Source organism: Lepidochelys kempii, chromosome 1 (assembly GCF_965140285.1).
Source record: "Lepidochelys kempii isolate rLepKem1 chromosome 1, rLepKem1.hap1, whole genome shotgun sequence".
In the NCBI taxonomy this organism is placed as follows: Eukaryota; Metazoa; Chordata; order Testudines; family Cheloniidae; genus Lepidochelys; species Lepidochelys kempii.
In genome coordinates this window covers 349,070,006-349,091,173 of record NC_136380.1, presented here as the reverse complement: position 1 = coordinate 349,091,173, position 21,168 = coordinate 349,070,006, and the positions used below count along the sequence as shown (strand labels likewise).

Genomic DNA, 21,168 nt, shown 5'->3' with positions numbered 1-21,168 from the left:
CATGGCGGAGGACGCGGGCGTCCCAGGGGCTGTGGGAGGGAGCGTGGCCGGCCCCGGGGCCATGGCGGAGGACGCGGGCGTCCCAGGGGCTGTGAGAGGCAGCGTGGCCGGCCCCGGGGCCATGGCGGAGGACGCGGGCGTCCCAGGGGCTGTGGGAGGCAGCGTGGCCGGCCCCGGGGCCATGGCGGAGGACGCGGGCGTCCCAGGGGCTGTGGGAGGGAGCGTGGCCGGCCCCGGGGCCATGGCGGAGGACGCGGGCGTCCCAGGGGCTGTGGGAGGCAGCGTGGCCGGCCCCGGGGCCATGGCGGAGGACGCGGGCGTCCCAGGGGCTGTGGGAGGCAGCGTGGCCGGCCCCGGGGCCATGGCGGAGGAAGCGGGCGACCCAGGGGCTGTGGGAGGGAGCGTGGCCGGCCCCGGGGCCATGGCGGAGGACGCGGGAGTCCCAGGGCTCAGAGGCTGTCGTAGATGACCCGGGGACAGGCCTCGGGGAGGACACAGTGGGCCTCGTGCTCGACCAGCCCGGCGGGGCACTGGCACCCGGGCACGCAGGGCGTGAAGCAGCGAGACTCGATGGCCCCCAGCGGCGCATCCTTGTTGTAACACGTCTTGGGGCAGGGCGGGCCGCACTCGTCGAACACGTAGCCCCGGTCCTTGGGGCAGCCGACGGCTGGAGGGAGATGGAGGGGTCAGTGCCAGGGCTCGGGGGGGGAAGAGGCAGTCCTGGGACCTGCCTCCCCCCTCAGCCCAGGCTCAGCCCCGAGGGTGAGAAGCCAGAACTGCCCCTGTGGCCATGGGGCCAGCCTGAATCTCCCCAGGGGGTTGGGGCTGTGCCCACCACCTGCCCCTTCTGCACCCCTGCATCTGGGCTAGCATAGGGCCTGCCCCCCTGCAGGGCTCCCCCCCAATCTGAGCCAGCACAGGGCCTGCCCCCCCCAGGTCCTGCCCCCCCCCCAATCTGAGCCAGCCCAGAACCTGCCCCCCAGGGACTCCCCCCACTGATCTGAGCCAGCCCGGGACCTTCCCCCGCCCCGGGGCTCCCCCCCTACCCCGATCTGAGCCAGCCCAGGGCCCGCCCCCCGACCGGTGGGGGTCACGGCCGGGCCTGGGGCTGCGAGGGTCCGGGTGGGAGGAGTGGGAAGCCCTGGCCCCCGCCCCCCCTCACCACAGAGCGTGGGGGAGCGCCAGCTCAATGCCAAGCCGGCCCGGCGGCACAGGGCGGCGTAGGCCTCCAGCGCGTCGCACAGGCAGGGCTCGGCCCCGGCCCCGGCCCCGGCCCCACACAGGTCGTAGACGCAGGCGGCGAAAAAGGGCTCCGGGGGCACCAGGGGGTGGCAGGGCTTGAACGCCCCCGACTTCAGCACCTTGCAGCGGGCGTTGGCCTCCTTGCGGGCGCGGTAGCCGGCCTCCTTGCAGGGATCCACATCCCGCCCGTCGGCACAGGGCCCGCCCGTGCCGTTACCGCTCAGCACCTGCCCCAGAGACGCCGTCAGCGCGGGGAGGGGGGATCGCCCCCAGCACCCACCCAGCCTGGAGACCCAGCAGAGCCCGGGGGCTGCAGGGAGGGAGGGAGGGAGGGCAGGGGCTGGGGGGCCAGCGCCCTATGGCGGTGCTAGGGCGTGCTGTCCTGCAGTAAGGGGGGGGTTCAACAGGGGGCGTTCTCCCCTGGCAGTCAGTGCTGGCCCTAATGCCCTGGTGTGGCACTGGGGGGCGCTGCAGGGAGTAGGGCAAGGGGGGCTGCCCATGTCCTGGCTACCTCCTCCCCATGGCTGTCTCCCTTCCGCATACAATTCCCCCTAGTTGGGGGTCGCAGCCCTCACTCCAGGGCACTCGGGGGTCATGATGGGCACCCCAGAGGGATACCGAGGGGGAAGGGAGCCGGCTGGGGGGCGTGATGGTGGAGAAGGGAGCCGGGCGGGGGGGAGTTATGGCGGGGAAGGGGGCTGGGCTGTGGGCAGCCGGAGGACCTGGCTTGCTGTCCCTGGGGCGGCCCCCGCTCACCCTCCAGCTGTTGCCGAAGGCGGCCTCGGAGCGGGCCAGCTGCCCCGAGCGCAGGCGAGTGTCGTCCTGCGGGTGGCCGTTGAAGTTGCCACACAGGCCGCACATGTGCCCCTTGTAGGTGCCGGGCACGCTGACCTCCAGCTGTGAGCGCCCGCTCCACAGGACCTGGGGGGAGAGGGGAGATGGGCAGCACCCCCCGAACGCGGGGCACAGGGCCCAGCCAGCCGCCAGTCACAGGTGCTGCTCTGCCTGCCAGGCCCCGGGCTGGATCACCAGCCAGGAGCGGTCTGAAATGCCTGCGTGACAATGCCCTCCCGCTGGCGCAGCCTGGATCGGAGGCCTGGGGGCGGCACCCCAGCGGGCAGCGGCAGGGCAGAGGACCCCCATGCCCGGCGGTTACCTTCACCCCGATGTTGGTGTTGAGCAGGACGGTGTTGGTTTGGCGCTCGACGTAGAGGTGGGGCTCCTTGAGGAAGGGCAAGGTCACCACCTGGCCGTCCACCTGGGAGGGAAGGGCAGGGGTTCAGCGGGCACCGGAGGACACCGGGGTCCCACCTGTGCAGCCTGGTTCCCTCCTGCCTCCAGGTGACCTCCCATAACCGCACCAGGGCCCTGCCCAGTGCAGGCTCCAGACCCGGCTCCGCCATGGGCAGAGGCTCGGGGTGCAGTGGGCGTCCAGCCTGGCACTGTCGCCCGTCTCACCCTGACCAGCCAGTCCTGCAGCAGCTGCACCACGGTGTCCCCGACTCGCACCGTCACCTCCTTGGTCCAGGCCACACCCGGGCGCCCCCGGTCGTCGTTGGTCACGTGGATGCTGCGGGCAGGAGACGGGCACAGGGTTTGTGTGTGTGGGGAGGGCTTTCCTCGGTGGGCTAGGGACAAAGCTGGGAACAGAACCCAGGAGTCCGGGCTCCAAACCGCCAACCACTAGCCCCCACTTCCCTCCCAGAGCTGGGATAGAACCCAGGAGTCCTGGCCCCCAGCCCCCTGCTCTAACCCACTAGATCCCACTCCCCTCCCAGAGCTGGGATAGAACCCAGGAGTCCTGGCCCCCAGCCCCCTGCTCTAACCCACTAGATCCCACTCCCCTCCCAGAGCTGGGATAGAACCCAGGAGTCCTGGGCCCCAGCCCCCTGCTCTAACCCACTAGATCCCACTCCCCTCCCAGAGCTGGGATAGAACCCAGGAGTCCTGGCCCCCAGCCCCCTGCTCTAACCCACTAGATCCCACTCCCCTCCCAGAGCTGGGATAGAACCCAGGAGTTCTGGCCCCCAGCCCCCTGCTCTCACTACTAGGCAGCCTTTCCCTTCCCCCCAGGCTCCCCTCCCTGGGGCTGCTGCCCATGTCTGCTGCGCCCCCTCTCACCTGAAGTCCTCCCGCTGGCAGTCCTGGGCCAGGACGTAGGTGCAGGTGCCCTGGAAGTGCAGGGTGCGTCCGTCGAAGGTGCGGTAGTGTGGGTCGCCGAAGGCCAGGCAGGTGGCGGGGCGGGGCAGGCAGCGAGGGCAGCAGGTGCCTGGCGCCAGGGCAGGTGTCTCATCCTGGGCACACAGGGGCCGTTACGGGGATGCGGGTGCCAGCCTCTGCCCCCGTAATGCCCACGGCTGGCTGCCCCTCTCCCATCCCCCTCCCGGCTTCCACCCTTCCCACCCTGTAACGCCCGGCGCTGGCTGCCATCCCCCCCCGCATGGCTATGGGACACCTCCCAGGGTAACGGGGTGGGCGCAATGGATCCTGGCAATGGGACAGTACTCACCCCCCCCAGTGGCCAAGGCAAGTCCTCAGGGGGGCCCCTGACCTGCCCCACCATGGCTCAGCCAAGGAGCTCGACCAGCGGGGAGAGGGAGGGCAGGGGCCTAGCTGGGCCCCCACTCACCGCGGCGCAGGCGGCCGGGGGGCAGGGCTGGATCTGGCAGTGCACCTCCCCGGAGACGCAGGTGCAGGTCGTACAGGTGTCCACCTGCCAGCGCTCGCTGGCCGGGTACCGCTGGCCCTGGTAGGAGCAGGAGCCCTCTGGGTCTGAGGGCAGAGGATGGAGCCAGCATTGTGGGGATCCCCCAGGCCCAGAAGACAGCGGCCTGGGGGCAGGCGCCGGGTCCTGGCAAGGTGGCAGGACTGGCATGGCGCAGGCAGGGGCGCCAGGTCTGGCCCGCCCAGCGCGGGGCCGGTGTGCCGCCTGCCAGACGGTGCGGGAAGGCGGAAGGCAGCGTGGCTGGTGATTCGAGCAGGGAGAATCAGGGGAGCCAGGACTCCTGGGTCTTACTCCCAGCACTGGTCTCTGTGCAGCGTGCAGAGGGCCCCCTTCCCCTGCTCGGTGCCTCAGTTTCCCCACCTGGGACGGAGGGCTGACACTGATCAGCCTCACCGCACAGGCTGTGAAGTTTGCCCCGCGCAGACTGGCACCATCTGTGTGCAGCCCCTTTAACCTCTTCCGTGCCACCTTCCAGGATCTGTCAGCGAGGGGCTGGCACCATACTGGGCACCCGCCCGGGGGAGCAGCACGCCCCTAGGGAGCCTGCCATTGCAGAGTCACTGGCCTGCCACCCCTCCCCTCCTGTGGCGTGGGCCCTGCACCCGGCCAGCCCGCCAGGAGCAGCGCCTACCTTGGCACTCGTAGCAGCAGGAGCCGGGCATCCGCACCCTCCGCAGGCTGCCCTGGCACTCGACGGGCTCGCACGCCGTGACGTGGCACTCCACGTGGCCGCGCTGCGTGGCAGAGACAACGGAGAGGAGTGGGAGCCCGGCTCCACCCGACAGCCCTCCGCCCCTCTCCCCCCAGCCGGGCAGCCCCAGGCACAGAGGGCACCGGTAGCCAGTCTGCACAGGGCACGCCTGGCGCAGGGGGACTGCTCCATCCTTTCCACACGGAGAGCCCTGCCCTCTGCCCCCCAAATGCAGCCCTTGGCCTCGTTGGCACACAGGTGGGCCTGCCCCCCGCCCCCCTGTTCCGTACCCCGCGCCCGCTGGCCCGGGAGGGGGCAGCCCAAGCAAGGTGCCATATGGCCTGTCCAGGGATCCCTGCCACAGAGCCCGGACTCCTGGGTTCCCCTCCAGGCCCTGCTGTGGGGCCCCAGGCGAAGCCCCTCCCTGCCCGGCGCCTGGGGAATCGCCAGTTGTTTGGGAAGCGCTGGCTGGAGGGAGAGGGGTAGGGACACAGTCACGCCAGGCTGGGGGTGGGAATGGAGCCCCCAGGGCACAGACACACCAGGTGTGGGGGAGGGGATGCCCCAGGGCACAGCGCCAGACTGGGGTGGGGGCTGCCCCCGCTGGGGCTTACATGACAGGTGCAGCTGACACAGTCGTCCTCGCTCTCCACCCAGCTCTCACCGTCCGGCACCCGGCGCTCTCCAGCCTCTGTCACGCACTCTGCAAGGGAGGGTGGGGGGTCAGCCGCTGCCCCAGACCTATGGGGATGGGCGCTGGGAACTGCGTGGGCAGACAGCCGCCCTGTGACCAGCAATGCCACTGATGGCGCAAGACAGTTCCTGGGGGGGCCACATGATGGGACGGGGGGGATTCTCACACAGTCAGCCCTGTGCTGACCGGCAGTTTGCCATCACTAGGCTTCAGAGTTATTAGCTCTGATCTAGCACTGTGCTGTCTGTCTGCAGGGACGGGTGCTTGACAGACAGACAGACCTGGGGGAAGCTAACCCAGCGTCACCGCCTCGGGGTCCCCCTTGCCCGCTTGGCCTCTGCTGCCACTGAAGGGACAACTGCCCTGTGGCCTCTGTGCGTGGCCAGCTCCGAGCACCCCAGCCACAGGGCTCCGTGCCCAGCTGGGTAGTGGGGGACTTGCTGCCTGGAATGCAGGGATCCCCAGATCCCAGCCCCCCGCTTCTTGGTGCCATGCCGCTCCCCCTCCCCCCCACAATGAAGTGTGCTCCAAGGGGCCCCTCGGCGAGGCCTCCGGGTGCGAGCAGGCGCTGGCCATACGTCACCGTCACAGACGGGGCAGCAGGCGCCCTGGGGGGTGAACTGCTCGGCGGGAGGGCAGCTGAGCAGCGGGCAGCCCTGGTGCACGCACACCCAGGTGAGATCCTGCAATGAGAAGAGCGGGGGCCGGGATGCAGCCAGGGCACAGGGGGCAACCCAGGATGGCAACATGGGCGCACAGAGACCCATGGGACGGGGCCGCGACTTGGGCACAGACACATGGGACGGGGCGGTGGCACGTCCCCCTCCCACACACACACACCAGGGTCAGCTGTGGGTATGCAGGCCAGTGCCCGGAGCTGGGCGCACCCTCACGATTCTCTCTCGGACAGGCCTGCTGCTAATGGGATGAGAGGAACCTGGGGGGCCCGGAGAGGGGTCCAGCAGGGGAGCCATGGGGCGGACAGGCCACACCCAGCGTGCTCTCCATGGCTCTGAGGGGCCAGCCCCTAGAGGGTCACTGGAGGGAGAGCTGGAGCCTTCCCACTATGGGGGGCACCCTGAAAATCAAGGGTCATGGACTCCCCACTTCTCCCTGCTGGGCTCTGGCTCCACTTCACACCACGCGGGGCTGGCCCTGGTCACTCTTTGGATGGGAGACCTCCAAGGGAGGCCCAGGGTGCTGCAGGGAGCGGGGCGGGGGCTCAGCAGGGGGGGCTCTCCCCTGGCAGTCAGCGCCGGGCGTCAGTGCCTGCCAGTGCGGCACTAGGGGGTGCTGTGCTGCAAGGAATGGGGCAGGGGCCCAGCAGGGGGCGCTCTCCCCTGCACTCTGCGCTGGCCCGATGCCCCAGGGCGGTGGTGGGGGTGACCTTAAACGTGGGCCATGGGGGGCAGGCCGTGGGCACACCCCAAGGCGCCGTGTGCGTCAGAGACGAGACTCTTCCTTCCCGGAATGACTGCGCCGTTCCACGGCTGCCCCGCCCCACCACAGAGGGGGCTGCACGGCACGGCCCGGGGGCGCAATCTTGGGACGCGAAGGGCTGAGGGCAGGAGGCGTCCGCACTCCCCTGGAGCAAGCGCCGGCATGGGGGTCTGATCGCGCAGCGGGGTCAGGCTCAGCTCAGCCCGGCAGGCCCAGCGGAGGGACAGAGCCGGCCCCGGGGCTCGTACCTTGCACTGGCAGGTGTAACACGGGTCGCCAGCCGCCTGGAGCTCGTTCCCGGCCAGCTCGGCCGTGCAGTTACTCAAGGCCTCTGCAAGCCACAAAGGCAGTGGGGTGAGGGGCGGGAAGAGGGGCCAAGGCACAAGAGACAGCCCCACCCCGCCCTGCCGGGGGGAGCCAGGGCCAGACACCTGTGTGACGGGAACGGACTGACCAGTGAAACAGCCCAGCTCCAGCCTTGCCCGGAAGGGGGCACTATGGGGAGCGGGCGCTGGCCGTGGGGGAGCTCCCAGCTGCTCTAGCCCCGGTCTGGCCCAGCAGGGGCTGCTGTGGGGAGCGCAGTGGGAGAACTGGCCGTGGGGGCACTCGCAGCGACTTCAGCCCCGGCCTTGCCCAGCAGGGGGTGCTGTGGGGAGTGAGGTGCGGGCACTGGCCGTGGGGGGAGTTCCTGGAGACTTCAGCCCCGGCCTTGCCCAGCAGGGGGTGCTGTGGGGAGTGAGGTGCGGGCACTGGCCGTGGGGGGAGTTCCTGGAGACTTCAGCCCCGGCCTTGCCCAGCAGGGGGCACTGTGGGGAGTGAGGTGCGGGCACTGGCTGTGGGGGGAGTTCCTGGAGACTCCAGCCCGGCCTTGCCCAGCAGGGGGTGCTGTGGGGAGTGAGGTGCGGGCACTGGCCGTGGGGGGAGTTCCTGGAGACTTCAGCCCCGGCCTTGCCCAGCAGGGGGTGCTGTGGGGAGTGAGGTGCGGGCACTGGCCGTGGGGGGAGTTCCTGGAGACTCCAGCCCGGCCTTGCCCAGCAGGGGGTGCTGTGGGGAGTGAGGTGCGGGCACTGGCCGTGGGGGGAGTTCCTGGAGACTTCAGCCCCGGCCTTGCCCAGCAGGGGGTGCTGTGGGGAGTGAGGTGCGGGCACTGGCCGTGGGGGGAGTTCCTGGAGACTCCAGCCCGGCCTTGCCCAGCAGGGGGTGCTGTGGGGAGTGAGGTGCGGGCACTGGCCGTGGGGGGAGTTCCTGGAGACTTCAGCCCCGGCCTTGCCCAGCAGGGGGTGCTGTGGGGAGTGAGGTGCGGGCACTGGCCGTGGGGGGAGTTCCTGGAGACTCCAGCCCGGCCTTGCCCAGCAGGGGGTGCTGTGGGGAGTGAGGTGCGGGCACTGGCCGTGGGGGGAGTTCCTGGAGACTTCAGCCCCGGCCTTGCCCAGCAGGGGGTGCTGTGGGGAGTGAGGTGCGGGCACTGGCCGTGGGGGGAGTTCCTGGAGACTCCAGCCCGGCCTTGCCCAGCAGGGGGTGCTGTGGGGTGTGTGGGGTAGGCACAGGGCATTCCAGAGCAATGGCCGCCCCGTGCCAGGCCCTGGCTGAGCAGCCCTGGCGTGTGCCCGCAGGGTACTCACGGGCACAGGTGGGGCAGCAGTGCTGTGGCCCGGGCGGCTGGATCTGGCTCCTGGGGCAGCCGACCAGGCTGGGGCACTGCCTGCGGTAGCAGCGCACATGAGGCCCCCCGACCGCCAGCCGCTGGAACGAAAGGCAGAGACCAGGCTGGTTACTGCCCCGTCCCCCCGACCCCTCACAGCACAGACCCTGTGTCACGTTATTGACAGAATCTGGGACCGTACAGATCATTGGTGCAACCAAGGTCCTAAAGTGGCACCAAATCTGGTACAAAGGAGGTCACGTGGGGTGTCTCAGACAAGGCTGTGATTGGCTGGGTAGGATTACGCTGTCTGCATGTGTGAATCGTTGTTGTATGTAAAGTTATAAGTATTGGCTCTCTACTGTCTGTAGCTCAAACTTGTGCTCTGCTTCTGGGGGACACCCCGGACACGTTGGTGTCAGCTCTGCCTAGCCGGCCGGATGGCCCATGAAGGACCATCAGCGACACACCTGAGCCACTGAGAGAAGGCGGATACACCTTGCGACTCAGCCAGGCACGCAGGGACCTGCCCATATGACTCCAAACTCCATTTTGCTGTAATTTTCCACAGTACGAACAAAGAGGGGACCTGCCACCTGGAGGAGACTATAAAAGGCTGATGCCTCATCTCCACGTGGTCTTCAGTCCTGCTTCCTGCCTCTGGAGGGACTTTGCTACAAACTGAAGCTCTGAACCAAGGACTGAACGACCCCTCCCAGCTGGGGACGTTCTCCAGAGACTGGATTTGAACCTGCCGTTTATTCCATCACTGCCACAAGCCTGAACCAAGAACTTGGCCATCACTGGATGTCCTTGATTCCATCTCACCCATCCTAGCTCTCATCTCTATCTTTTTTCCTTTTATGAATAAACCTTTAGATTTTAGATGCTAAAGGATTGGCAACAGCGGGATTTGTGGGTGAGATCTGACTTGTATATTGACCTGGGTCTGGGGTTTGGGTCCTTTGGGATCAGGAGAACCGTTTTCCTTTTTCTTTCACTGGGGTCTTGGTTTTCATAACCATTTGTCCCATAACCAGTGGCCTGGTGGTGATACTGGGGAACTGGAGTGTCTGAGGGAATTGCTTGTGTGACTTGTGGTCAGCCAGTGGGTGAGACCGAAGTCCTCTCTGTCTGTCTGGTTTGGTGCCTTAGAGGTGGAAAAACCCCAGCCTGGGACTGTAACTGCCCTGTTTTCAGCAATTTGTCCTGAATTGACACTCTCCGTTGGGTCCTGCCAGATCCAGCATTGTTACACCCTGCCAATCCAGGGGCAGGGGTCAGAATAGCCCCCCTCCCTGATGAGTCTCCCACAAGACTCCAGATGGGAGAGCAGACCCCCAAAGCTGCGGCACCCCCAGGACGAGTGCACAGTGTGGGAGGCCTGGGGGTGTCCCCAGCCCGCCGCCTGGGAGGAGGGGGAGCAGTGTTTGCTCCCTGTCCCCTTACCTCACAGGTGCAGATCTCACAGGGGTCCAGTGACGGCTGGAAGCTCTCCCCGGGGCTGTACGGCTGGCCCTCGAACATGCAATCTGGGGAGAAACCTGTCAGGGCAGTGGGGGGAGTCCCCATTCCTCTCCCAGAGCCGGGGACAAACCCAGGAGTCCTGGCTCCCAGCCCTGCCCACTCTAACCACGAAACCCCACTCCCCTCCCAGAGCCGCGGAAGAACCCAGGAGTCCTGGCTCCCAGATCAGCCACTAGTCATAGAAACAGTAAATGTAGAATCACTGTTGATAACACCTGCAGCCGACGCAAAGCCTGGGGGCGGGGAGGTAAATAATGCTGAGGAGGGGCCGTCCCATGGTGCCATCTGCCTTGCCTGGCATGCTGGGCGCATTCAACCAAAAGGGTTCAGTGCAGCCGAATGCAAAGTCCCCCATGCAGGACCGAGGGACGCAGGTGCACAGAGCAGGGGCCTGTCCCCCGCAGAGCAGAGACGCTGGGTGGGATCCAGGGCTCGCAGTCGATAAGCGACTCCACACGTCCAGTGCCAGGCTGTGATCCTTAGGCACACACAGGGCCACCGGGCGTGAGGACGTCCCTCAGACACTAACGGGTGCACGGCCGGACACTCCCGTCGGAGCTCCGGCCCCCGGGGCCTGTCTGGGAGGCGCTTGGGTCGCAGGTCTCTGGGCTCGATACGGGGGTAACAGGGGCAGTTCTCTGGCCTGTGCCAGGCTGGGGGGGTCAGACAGTCCCGTCCAGCCTTTGACCCTACAACCCTACGGCTCAGCCCCGTGCCCTCTTCTGCAGCAGCTGCCCACCTCTGAGCCCCCTGTGCCCGCTCCCTTCCCCGCCCCCGTGTGGGCCTGGCAGAGCCGCACCCGCCCTCGCACCTGCGCACAGTGGGCAGCATTCCCCGGGCACCTGGACGGGCTGGAGGCAGGAGCCGAGGCAGCGGATCTGGGCGCAGGTGGCGATGCCGTGGGTGCACAGGCAGGACACGCAGGGGGAGGAGAACCAGCTGGTGCCATCGGCGTGCTCCTGCCCATCGTACATGCAGCCTGCGGGAGAGCAGCGGGTCAGACTCACACCAATGTCATGCCTGTGCTCTCTGCACGGTCCATCATACAGGTCGATATGGACCCGTGGGTGCCCACTACGCTAGGCCACAGCCTGCAGCTGCCTGACTCGGGGGGGCACTATCGGCCCAATATAGACCAACAGAGGTCACAGACCCCACATGCTAATGAGTCACTATTGACTGACATGGACCACTTGTTTGGGGCGGAGTTATGTAGATGGCCCGCCTCTCTTAAAGGGATAGGCCCTCTGTCCCCTGGGGGATATTGGGCGGGCAGCGGCCAGGGTGGGTCGTACCTTTGCAGCGGGGGCAGCAGTCCCCGGGCTCTATCACCTGGTGGGTGCACGTCAGCGGGGGGCACGGGGCCATCACGCAGAGCACGTCCCCGCCCTGAGAGGGGAAAGGCAAAGCCGTCAGTGTGGGGGGACCCCCGGCTTGGGATACGCCCCCTCCACCCTGGAAGGAAGGGAAGCCATCAGAGCGGGAAGGGGGTGGAGGTCGGGGGGACCTGGCCCCAGCACGGTGGGGGTCAGAGGGGGAAGAGGGTGGAGGTCGGGGGGTTGGGTGGAGCAGGGTGGGGGTCAGAGGGGAAAGGGGGTGGAGGTCGGGGGGCTCGGGCGGAGCAGGGTGGGGGTCAGAGGGGAAAGGGGGTGGAGGTCGGGGGGACCTGGGCCCAGCACGGTGGGGGTCAGAGGGGGAAGGGGGTGGAGGTCGGGGGGACCTGGGCGGAGCAGGGTGGGGGTCAGAGGGGGAACGGGGTGGAGGTCGGGGGGACCAGGCCCAGCACGGTGGGGGTCAGAGGGGGAAGGGGGTGGAGGTCGGGGGGACCTGGGCGGAGCAGGGTGGCGGTCAGAGGGGGAACGGGGTGGGGGTCGGGGGGACCGGGCCCAGCACGGTGGGGGTCAGAGGGGGAAGGGGGTGGAGGTCAGGGGGACCTGGGCCCAGCACGGTGGGGGTCAGAGGGGGAAGGGGGTGGGGGTCGGGGGGACCTGGGCGGAGCAGGGTGGGGTTCAGAGGGGGAAGGGGGTGGGGGTCGGGGGGACCTGGGCGGAGCAGGGTGGGGTTCAGAGGGGGAAGGGGGTGGGGGTCGGGGGGACCTGGGCGGAGCAGGGTGGGGGTCAGAGGGGGAAGGGGGTGGAGGTCGGGGGGCTCGGGCGGAGCAGGGTGGCGGTCAGAGGGGGAAGGGGGTGGAGTCGGGGGGACCTGGGCCCAGCACGGTGGGGGTCAGAGGGGGAAGGGAGCAGAGGGGGTCAGAGGGGGAAGGGAGTGGAGCAGAGGGGTTCAGAGGGGGAAGGGGGTGGGGGGGACCTGGGCGGAGCAGGGTGGGGTTCAGAGGGGGAAGGGGGTGGGGGTCGGGGGGACCTGGGCGGAGCAGGGTGGGGGTCAGAGGGGGAAGGGGGTGGAGGTCGGGGGGCTCGGGCGGAGCAGGTTGGCGGTCAGAGGGGGAAGGGGGTGGAGTCGGGGGGACCTGGGCCCAGCACGGTGGGGGTCAGAGGGGGAAGGGGGTGGGGGTCGGGGGGACCTGGGCGGAGCAGGGTGGGGTTCAGAGGGGGAAGGGGGTGGGGGTCGGGGGGACCTGGGCGGAGCAGGGTGGGGGTCAGAGGGGGAAGGGGGTGGAGGTCGGGGGGACCGGGCGGAGCAGGGTGGCGGTCAGAGGGGAAGGGGGTGGAGGTCGGGGGGCTCGGGCGGAGCAGGGTGGCGGTCAGAGGGGGAAAGGGGTGGAGGTTGGGGGGCTCGGGCGGAGCCGGGGGGCACTGCGGGCCGGCTCACTCACCAGGCAGGTGCAAGTGGAGCAGGGGTCCCCCCCCGGGGGGCGGAAGGGGGCCCCGCTCTCGTAGAGGTGGCCCTGGTAGCGGCAGGCATCGGAGCACTGTGGGCAGCACTGGCCGGGCAGGGCGACCGGGTTCCGGCAGGGGGCGGGGGAGCACGGCGCGGGCACACACGTCACGCTGCCATCCTGCGGGGCAAGAGCCGCTGGCATCACACCTGGCCGGGCTCCTGCCCTGGGCAGGCAAGGGACCGAAAGCCCCCCCAAGAGCCTGCACCCCGTCCCTGGGGCCGCCAGCCCCCGCGGTGCCCGGAGGCAGGGCCAGGCCAGCACTGGGAAATCTGCGGGGGGGGGGGGGGCTAGATCTGCAGGGGCACCTCCCCTGGCACTCAGCGCTGGCCCCAGGGCGGCACGACTGGGCACGGTCCCGTGGGAGAAACTGCTTTAGCTAAGCCCACGGTTCCGCCCATCTGCAGCTGTTCCCAGCCTGCTGGCTCCTGGCCCAGGCCCTGCCCGCTGTCCCGGGCCAGGCCCCGGGGTGTCCCCTGCAGAGGCAGCTGGCCCCAGGACTGTGACCCCCGTCCCCAGCACCGTGGGGTGCTGTTTGCAGCGGGGCCCCTCCCCAGAGCTGGCTGCTTTTCGGGGGTGGACACTCACCAGGCAGGAGCAGAGCTGGCAGGCGTCGTGAGGGTCGGGGAAGCGCTCCCCGTTGCTGCACGCTCGCCCATGGAAGCTGCAGCCGTCGCACACGGGGCAGTCGCAGGGGCCCACGGCCGGGTGGGGACACGTCACCCCAGGGCAGGGCAGGGGCCCGCAGGACACCTCTCCCCGCTGCAAGAGGGCAGGGAACGGGGGTGAGCAGGGCAGGCCCCCAGCCATGCTGAGCCCCCCAGCGCCCCCACTCCCCTTGGGCTCCATCCCCCTGGCACAACCCCAGCCCTGTGCCAGCTCGGCTCCCTGTGCCCCCTGGGGCTGTGCCCAGCCCTCTCCCCACAGGGCCGGCCATGCCCCCCCAGGCACGTACCAGGCAGCGACACTGCTCGCAGCGCCCGCCGGGGGCCGGGAAGGTCTCTCCGTCCGCGAGGTCCTGGCCCTGGAAGTGGCAGCCTGGCACCAGAGGGGAGGAAAGACATTGAGAGCAGGGGAGAACCAGCCCCCCATATCCCAGGTGTCCCCCCTCCAGCACCCGCCAATCCCAAGCCCCCTCCAGCACTTGGGAGATCTGGCCCCGATCCTGCGCCCAGCCCCACGCCCAGCACCGTCCCGCCGTGGAGCCAGCAACGCCCCCAGACCAGGCCTGGGTGGCCTCTCGCCTGTGGCTCTCGCCACAGCCACCACTCCGGGGGCCAGGCCAGGCTGGCATGGCCTCAGGCTCCGCTCCGGGTGGGGCAGGCTGGGCTGGCGTCACGCTGGCCAGGCCGGACGGAGGTTGAGGCCCAGAACCTGCCCAGGGTCAAGCAGGGCGTCGGCAGCAAAACCTGCCTCCTCCTCCCCACGCGAGCGCCCTAACCACTGGACCACCCTCCCCTCCCCTGGCACCTGGGCCTGTCGTGGGCACTGGGAATGGCCAAACCAGCTCAGCCCATCGGTACCCGCCCAGGCCTGCCTGCGGTGCCCGTGAGGAACAGAAATGCTGGAGCCATCGATTGGCTCCACCCTGCCCCCTGGTTCTGCCCAGAGCTGGGCTAGAAGGGGGCTGCAGGTCGGGTGTGAGGGACACCAGTGGGGTTGGGGAGGGACAGAGCTGGGTTGGGCTAGCAGGGAGCTGTGGGTCAGGGGCACCAGTGGGGCTGGGAGGGGCAGAGCTAGGACAGCAGGGGGCTGCAGATTGAGATTGAGGGGCACCAGGGGGAGCCCAGGGCTGGGCTAGCAGGGGGCTGTGGGTCAGGGATGAGGGGCACCAGCGGGGCTGGGGGGCACTGGCCATACCCCTTCACTTTAACAAGGCCTGAGGTTCCCCAGCCATGCCTGGTGGTGGCGGAGAGTGGCCATGCCACGCGGTGCCCACCCTCCCCCGAGCCCCACTTACCCTGGCACACGGGGCAGCACCGGCCTGGGGGGCTGGCAGGGTGGCGGCAGCCTGGCGGGTCGCAGGGCGTTTTGGTGCAGGTGACGAAGCCGTGGAGGCAGTCACAGCGGCCGCAGGCGTCCTGGGGGTCCGGGAACTCCTGGCCATCGAGGTAACCCTCGCCCAAGTACTCGCAGCCTGTGGGGGCCGGACAGAGTGAGCCCGGTGCCAGGCACTGCAGAGGAGGCCAGGGCCCAAGACACCCCCCATGGGCTGACCCACCCCCCAACCCTGGCGCCCCAACTGGTGGAGCCCAGCAGCCCCCTGGGCTAGCCCAGCCCGGCCTGCGCCCGCACCCCATGCCCAACCCACCTTCGCAGACCTGGCAGCACGGCCCCCGGGCAGGGAAGGGGCACTGGAGCAGCGGGCAGGCCCTGGGCTGGCAGGAGACGCTGCCCTCCCAGCAGGTGCAGACGTGGCACGGCTCCGCGGGGTCCGGGAACTGCTCCCCGTTGGGCAGCTCCTTCCCCTGGTACAGGCAGCCTGGGGGCAGAGCGGGTGATGGCACTGGGCACAAGAGTGGGGCAGGAGCAGAGCCGGGGGCTGGGGGGAAGTGTTCCTGCTGCAGGGGGGAGCAGAGCACGGGGGCTGGGGGTGCAGCGGGGGGTTTGGGGGCCCAGGTCACTGGGTGGTTTCAGGGGACCCAGCGGGGGGCTGGGGGGCCCAAGGGGTATCGTCACAGAAATGGCAGCAGCCCTGCTGTGAGGGTACGTGCAAAGCCCAGGAGTACTGGGGGGGAATGCTTAGTGGACCCAGGTGGGATTCAAGGGGCCGAGGGGGGCTGGGGAGGCCCAGGGAGGGGGTTCTGGGGACCCAAAAGGGGCTACCATCACAAGAGCGGCAGCAGGGGGTGGGTGCAGAACATAGGGGCTCGGGAGTCCATCAGGGGCCTCAGGAGGCCCAGTGAGGCCCGCGGGGTGCCCAGTGGGGGGCTCAGCGGGACTGGGGGGCCCAGTGTGGCCCGCGGGGTGCCCAGTGGGGGGCTCAGTGGGACCGGGGGGCCCAGTGTGGCCCGCGGGGTGCCCAGTAGGGGGCTCAGCGGGACCGGGGGGCCCAGTGTGGCCCGCGGGGTGCCCAGTGGGGGGCTCAGCGGGACCGGGAGGCCCAGTGTGGCCCGCGGGGTGCCCAGTGCGGGGCTCAGCGGGACCGGGGAGCCCAGTGTGGCCCGCAGGGTGCCCAGTAGGGGGCTCAGCGGGACCGGGGGGCCCAGTGAGGCCCGCGGGGTGCCCAGTGGGGGGCTCAGCGGGACCGGGGAGCCCAGTGTGGCCCGCGGGGTGCCCAGTGGGGGGCTCAGCGGGACCGGGGAGCCCAGTGAGGCCCAGTGGGGGGCTCAGGGGGTTGGGGGGTACCGTCACAGGAGTGGCAGCAGTCCCGCCGCAGGGGGTGGGCGCAGAGGGCGGGGGCGCAAGGCTGGTGCTGGCAGGTGACGGTCCCGTTGGCACAGATGCAGAGGCGGCAGGCATCCGAGGGGTCGTAGAATCGCTGCATGGGCTGGTAGGAGACGCCCGCGGAGAGGCAGCCCGCCGGGGGCTCTGGGAGGAGACAGGGGCGGTTGAGGGGGGTGCCGGGGACAGAGCGCCCGACTCCCCCAGGCGCTCCCTGCCCTTGGCCATGGCAGGGGCGGGTTTCAAGGCGGCAGAGGGTTTAGCTTGTGGGGTCAGTGCTGGGGGGCACCTCCCGGGAGCCCAGATGGGCTGGGCTCAGCTCGGCCCTGCCAGCAAACAGCCCCATGGTGCCTCCCAGCCCCCCCCGGCCCCCAGACAGATGGGGGGCAGCTGGAAAGGGGCCGTGACCCCCCCAGACCACTGCCCCGCGCGCCGGCCTACCTGGGCACTGGGGACAGCACCCGCCGGGCACCAGGAAGGGCTCCGCGCAGGGCAGGGGCGGGCAGCGTCGCAACAGACAGTGCACATGGCCGTTCTGCAGGGGGGAGAGGCAGGTCAGAGCCAGCCGGGCACTGCCGGGGAGAGAACCCAGGAGTCCTGCCTCCCAGCCCCCACCCCACCCTGTGCCCCAGCTCAGCATCCCACCCATCCCGTGACCCCCGCCCCAGACTGTGCCCCCAGCCTCCGCCCTCAACCCCACCCAGCCCCCACCCAGCACAGCGTGAAAACCACCGTCCACTGCGACGCCCCGGCCCCTCGCTGTGGCCGGGACGGGGTTAAATGGGTCCCTCCCTCGGGGGCAGTGGCTCAGCCATTGGACTGGAGCCCTGGGCTCTAGTCTCAGCTCTGCCAGTGCTTGCCTGCTCTGTGCCTCAGTTTCCCCACTTGTAACGCGGGGAGCAGGCAGAGCGGGGCCGGCGGGGGCGCTGGCTGCACGATCGCTCCCCCTGCCATGGGCTAACGAGACGCAACCGGCCCAGCTTCCCCCAGCAAGGCAGCAGCAGAGCCCGGGCTGGGACCCAGGTGTCCAGTAGGCCACGCTGAACCACCTCGGGCCTGGGGCCCCGCTCGCCCCCCGGCACTTACGAGGCAGTGGCATTGCTTGCAGTGATCCGTGGGGTGCGGGAACTCGGCTCCGTTGGGGTACTCTTTCCCCCCGTAGCTGCAGCCTAGGGCAGACGGAGAGGGGACACGGGGGGGCTAACGGAGGGGACCCCGCCTCTGCAATGCATGCTGGGAGGATGGGGCAGACAGCGAGGGCCCCTGAGGTGCCGCCCAGGTCCCGTCCAGTGGGTCGGGGCCCAGTGCAGCAGCGCCCGATCCGCCCCCAACCCCGCAGAGCCGTGTCCACTGGGGCTGGGGAAACTAGCCCAGTGGGGTCCCCCGTGGTCGGGGGATCGGGGTTGGGGGACTGGCCCGTGGCCCCCACGGGCAGAGGGTCGGGGTAGTGGGAGACTGGGCACGGGCAGGGGGGAGGGGGACCGGCTCGTGGCCCCCGTGGGCAGGGGGTCGGGGTAGTGGGAGACCGGGCACGGGCAGGGGGGAGGGGGACCGGCTCGTGGCCCCCGCGGGCAGGGGTCGGGGTAGTGGGAGACCGGGCACGGGCAGGGGGGAGGGGGACCGGCTCGTGGCCCCCGCGGGCAGGGGTCGGGGTAGTGGGAGACCGGGCACGGGCAGGGGGGAGGGGGACCGGCTCGTGGCCCCCGCGGGCAGGGGTCGGGGTAGTGGGAGACCGGGCATGGGCAGGGGGGAGGGGGAGTGGGAGACCAGGCACGGGCAGGGGGGAGGGGGACCGGCTCGTGGCCCCCGTGGGCAGGGGTCGGGGGTCACCGTTGCAGTTGTTCGGGCAGCAGGAGCCGGGCAGCGGGTGGGCGCACAGGGCACCAGGGCAATCCCGCGCCGAGCAGCTGACGATCCCGTGGGTGCAGACGCAGAGCTGGCAGGGGTCCCGCGGGCTGGGGAACCGCTCGCCCGCCTCCACCGCGCCCCCCTCCACGCTGCAGCCTGGGGGGGAGGGCAGATGTCAGCGACCACCGACCCCCACCCTGTCCTGCCTCCCGCCCTAGGCCCTCCCTCCCATCCTGCCCCCCAGCCCTGCCCTATGCCCTCCCTCGCATCCTGCCCCCCAGCCCTGCCCCCCAGCCTAACCTGTCCTGCCCCCTAGCCCTGCCCTGTGCCCCCTCTCCCCCCGGCTGGGATCAGCCAGCTGCTCAGTGTGACGGGGCCTCAGGCCCAGCCCCCCAGGGTTGGCTCCCTCACCCCAGCCCACCCCGTTTGCAGCCCCTGCGGAGGTGCCCCTGCCCCCTGTGCCCCCAGGGAGCCCGAGGGGGCCGCCAGCCCCGGGCCCCTCCCCCCAGGTCCGCTTGGCCGGTCGGGCGATGGACGGGGGCATCGGGGGCATCGCACGTCTGCCCCAGGGCAGCGCCCCGGGGTCACAGTGCCCTCTGGGGGCCACTCACTGCCTCTGCAAGGGGCAGCCGAGTCCCATGGGGGGATATGGGGAGGCGGGGCGGGGGGGCTCAGTTTGGGGCAGGGCCTCACCGGCAGAGCTCGGTGGGGAACCCAGGGGCGCCCAGCCCCTCAGCGGCACACTCACCCCGACATGTGGGGCAGCACTGGCCAGGCTGGCTCTCCGGGCGGGGGCAGCTGGGCGGGGGGCAGGCGACGGGCGAGCACTGCACGGTCCCGTCCTGCGGGCAGGGGGCAGGTCACCGGCCGCTCCCGAGAGCCCCCCCCGACCCACCCCGCAGGGCCTCCGGGCCCACCCCCACCCTGCTCTGCCCCCCGACCCCGGATCCCCCCAGGGCCTGCGCGCCCAGCCCCCCCCGACCCACCCCGCGGGGCCTCCGGGCCCACCCCCACCCTGCTCTGCCCCCGACCCCGGATCCCCGCAGGGCCTGCGCTCCCAGCCCCCCCCGACCCACCCCGCGGGGCCTCCGGGCCCACCCCCACCCTGCTCTGCCCCCTACCCCGGATTCCCCCAGGGCCTGCGCGCCCAGCCCCCCCCGACCCACCCCGCGGGGCCTCCGGGCCCACCCCCACCCTGCTCTGCCCCCGACCCCGGATCCCCGCAGGGCCTGCGCTCCCAGCCCCCCCCGACCCACCCCGCGGGGCCTCCGGGCCCACCCCCACCCTGCTCTGCCCCCGACCCCGGATCCCCCCAGGGACTGCGCGCCCAGCCCCCCCCGACCCACCCCGCGGGGCCTCCGGGCCCACCCCCACCCTGCTCTGCCCCCGACCCCGGATCCCCCCAGGGACTGCGCGCCCAGCCCCCCCCGACCCACCCCGCGGGGGCCTCCGGGCCCACCCCCACCCTGCTCTGCCCCCGACCCCGGATCCCCCCAGGGCCTGCGCGCCCAGCCCCCCCCGACCCACCCCGCGGGGCCTCCGGGCCCACCCCCACCCTGCTCTGCCCCCGACCCCGGATCCCCCCAGGGCCTGCGCGCCCAGCCCCCCCCCGACCCACCCCGCGGGGCCTCCGGGCCCACCCCCACCCTGCTCTGCCCCCGACCCCGGATCCCCCCAGGGCCTGCGCGCCCAGCCCCCCCCCCGACCCACCCCGCGGGGCCTCCGGGCCCACCCCCACCCTGCTCTGCCCCCGACCCCGGATCCCCCCAGGGCCTGCGCGCCCAGCCCCCCCCCGACCCACCCCGCGGGGCCTCCGGGCCCACCCCCACCCTGCTCTGCCCCCGACCCCGGATCCCCCCAGGGCCTGCGCGCCCAGCCCCCCCCCGACCCACCCCGCGGGGCCTCCGGGCCCACCCCCACCCTGCTCTGCCCCCGACCCCGGATCCCCGCAGGGCCTGCGCGCCCAGCCCCCCCCCGACCCACCCCGCGGGGCCTCCGGGCCCACCCCCACCCTGCTCTGCCCCCGACCCCGGATCCCCGCAGGGCCTGCGCGCCCAGCCCCCCCCCGACCCACCCCACGGGGCCTCCGGGCCCACCCCCACCCTGCTCTGCCCCCGACCCCGGATCCCCCCAGGGCCTGCGCGCCCAGCCCCCCCCCGACCCACCCCACGGGGCCTCCGGGCCCACCCCCACCCTGCTCTGCCCCCGACCCCGGATCCCCCCAGGGCCTGCGCGCCCAGCCCCCCCCGACCCACCCCACGGGGCCTCCGGGCCCACCCCCACCCTGCTCTGCCCCTGACCCCGGATCCCCGCAGGGCCTGCGCTCCCAGCCCCCCCCGACCCACCCCGCGGGGCCTCCGGGCCCACCCCCACCCTGCTCTGCCCCCGACCCCGGATCCCCCCAGGGCCTGCGCGCCCAGCCCCCCCCGACCCACCCCGCGGGGCCTCCGGGCCCACCCCCACCCTGCTCTGCCCCCGACCCTAGAGGACTGGGAGGTCCGGCACCACAACCCTGGCAACCGGGGAGGGCGTCCCCACTGCCCCCCAGCGGGGAGGGGCGGCTCCGGGGGCACAGAGGCCCCGGTTGGCCGCCCGCCGCGGTGCCCCGCGGGCCGGCCCCCTCACCAAACACTGGCAGCGCTGGCAGGGGCTGTGCGGGTGGGCGAAGGCCTGCCCGTTGGCGTAGAGGTGCTGGTTGTAGGAGCACTGGGCACAGGTCGGGCAGCAGTCCCCTGGCCGAGGAGACAGCAGGCGGGTTAGCACAGCGGGGCGCCCCGATCGGCCCGGGGCCACCCGCCCCACGGCCCAGCCCCACGGCAGGCGGGGCCTGGGCCAGCAGGAGGCACTGAGGGGTCACTCCCGGTGCCCGGCCGGCCCTACGGGCTGCCCCCGCTGGATGGACCCACGGCGCCTGGTGTCTGCCATGGGCCCGGTGCCACGCAGAGCCCCGGAGCTCAGGGGTGCGGAGCCAGGGCCGGGGGGGACCACAGAACGGAGGGGGTGGGGCCAGGTGGGCACCCACAATTGAGCTGGGTGGAGTGGGGGGAAGTGAGGGATGGGGGCAGTGGGGGAGGGGCAGTGCGGGGAAGGGAACTCACCGCTCAGGAGGGCGGGAGCAGGGGGGGCAGTGTGGGGGGGG

The 21,168-nt window shown here is 71.3% G+C and overlaps 1 protein-coding gene across 1 annotated transcript in view; it reads right to left on the bottom strand.

Moving 5' to 3' along the window:
* Positions 1-313: 313 nt before the first annotated feature.
* KCP (kielin cysteine rich BMP regulator) overlaps positions 314-21,168 on the bottom strand; it is a 54,046-nt gene continuing 33,191 nt past the window's right edge. Inside the window, 26 exon segments of the mRNA XM_073328950.2 lie at positions 314-667; positions 1,163-1,469; positions 1,999-2,163; positions 2,399-2,500; positions 2,701-2,812; positions 3,364-3,536; positions 3,872-4,014; positions 4,599-4,701; positions 5,273-5,361; positions 5,936-6,035; positions 7,041-7,123; positions 8,415-8,535; positions 9,884-9,966; positions 10,773-10,940; positions 11,257-11,350; positions 12,735-12,917; positions 13,386-13,559; positions 13,753-13,835; positions 14,758-14,934; positions 15,109-15,279; positions 16,146-16,328; positions 16,623-16,716; positions 17,268-17,350; positions 18,012-18,185; positions 18,778-18,871; positions 20,655-20,761. Of these exon segments, the coding sequence (XP_073185051.2) occupies positions 450-667; positions 1,163-1,469; positions 1,999-2,163; positions 2,399-2,500; positions 2,701-2,812; positions 3,364-3,536; positions 3,872-4,014; positions 4,599-4,701; positions 5,273-5,361; positions 5,936-6,035; positions 7,041-7,123; positions 8,415-8,535; positions 9,884-9,966; positions 10,773-10,940; positions 11,257-11,350; positions 12,735-12,917; positions 13,386-13,559; positions 13,753-13,835; positions 14,758-14,934; positions 15,109-15,279; positions 16,146-16,328; positions 16,623-16,716; positions 17,268-17,350; positions 18,012-18,185; positions 18,778-18,871; positions 20,655-20,761 (3,584 nt within the window). The 3' untranslated portion in view covers positions 314-449.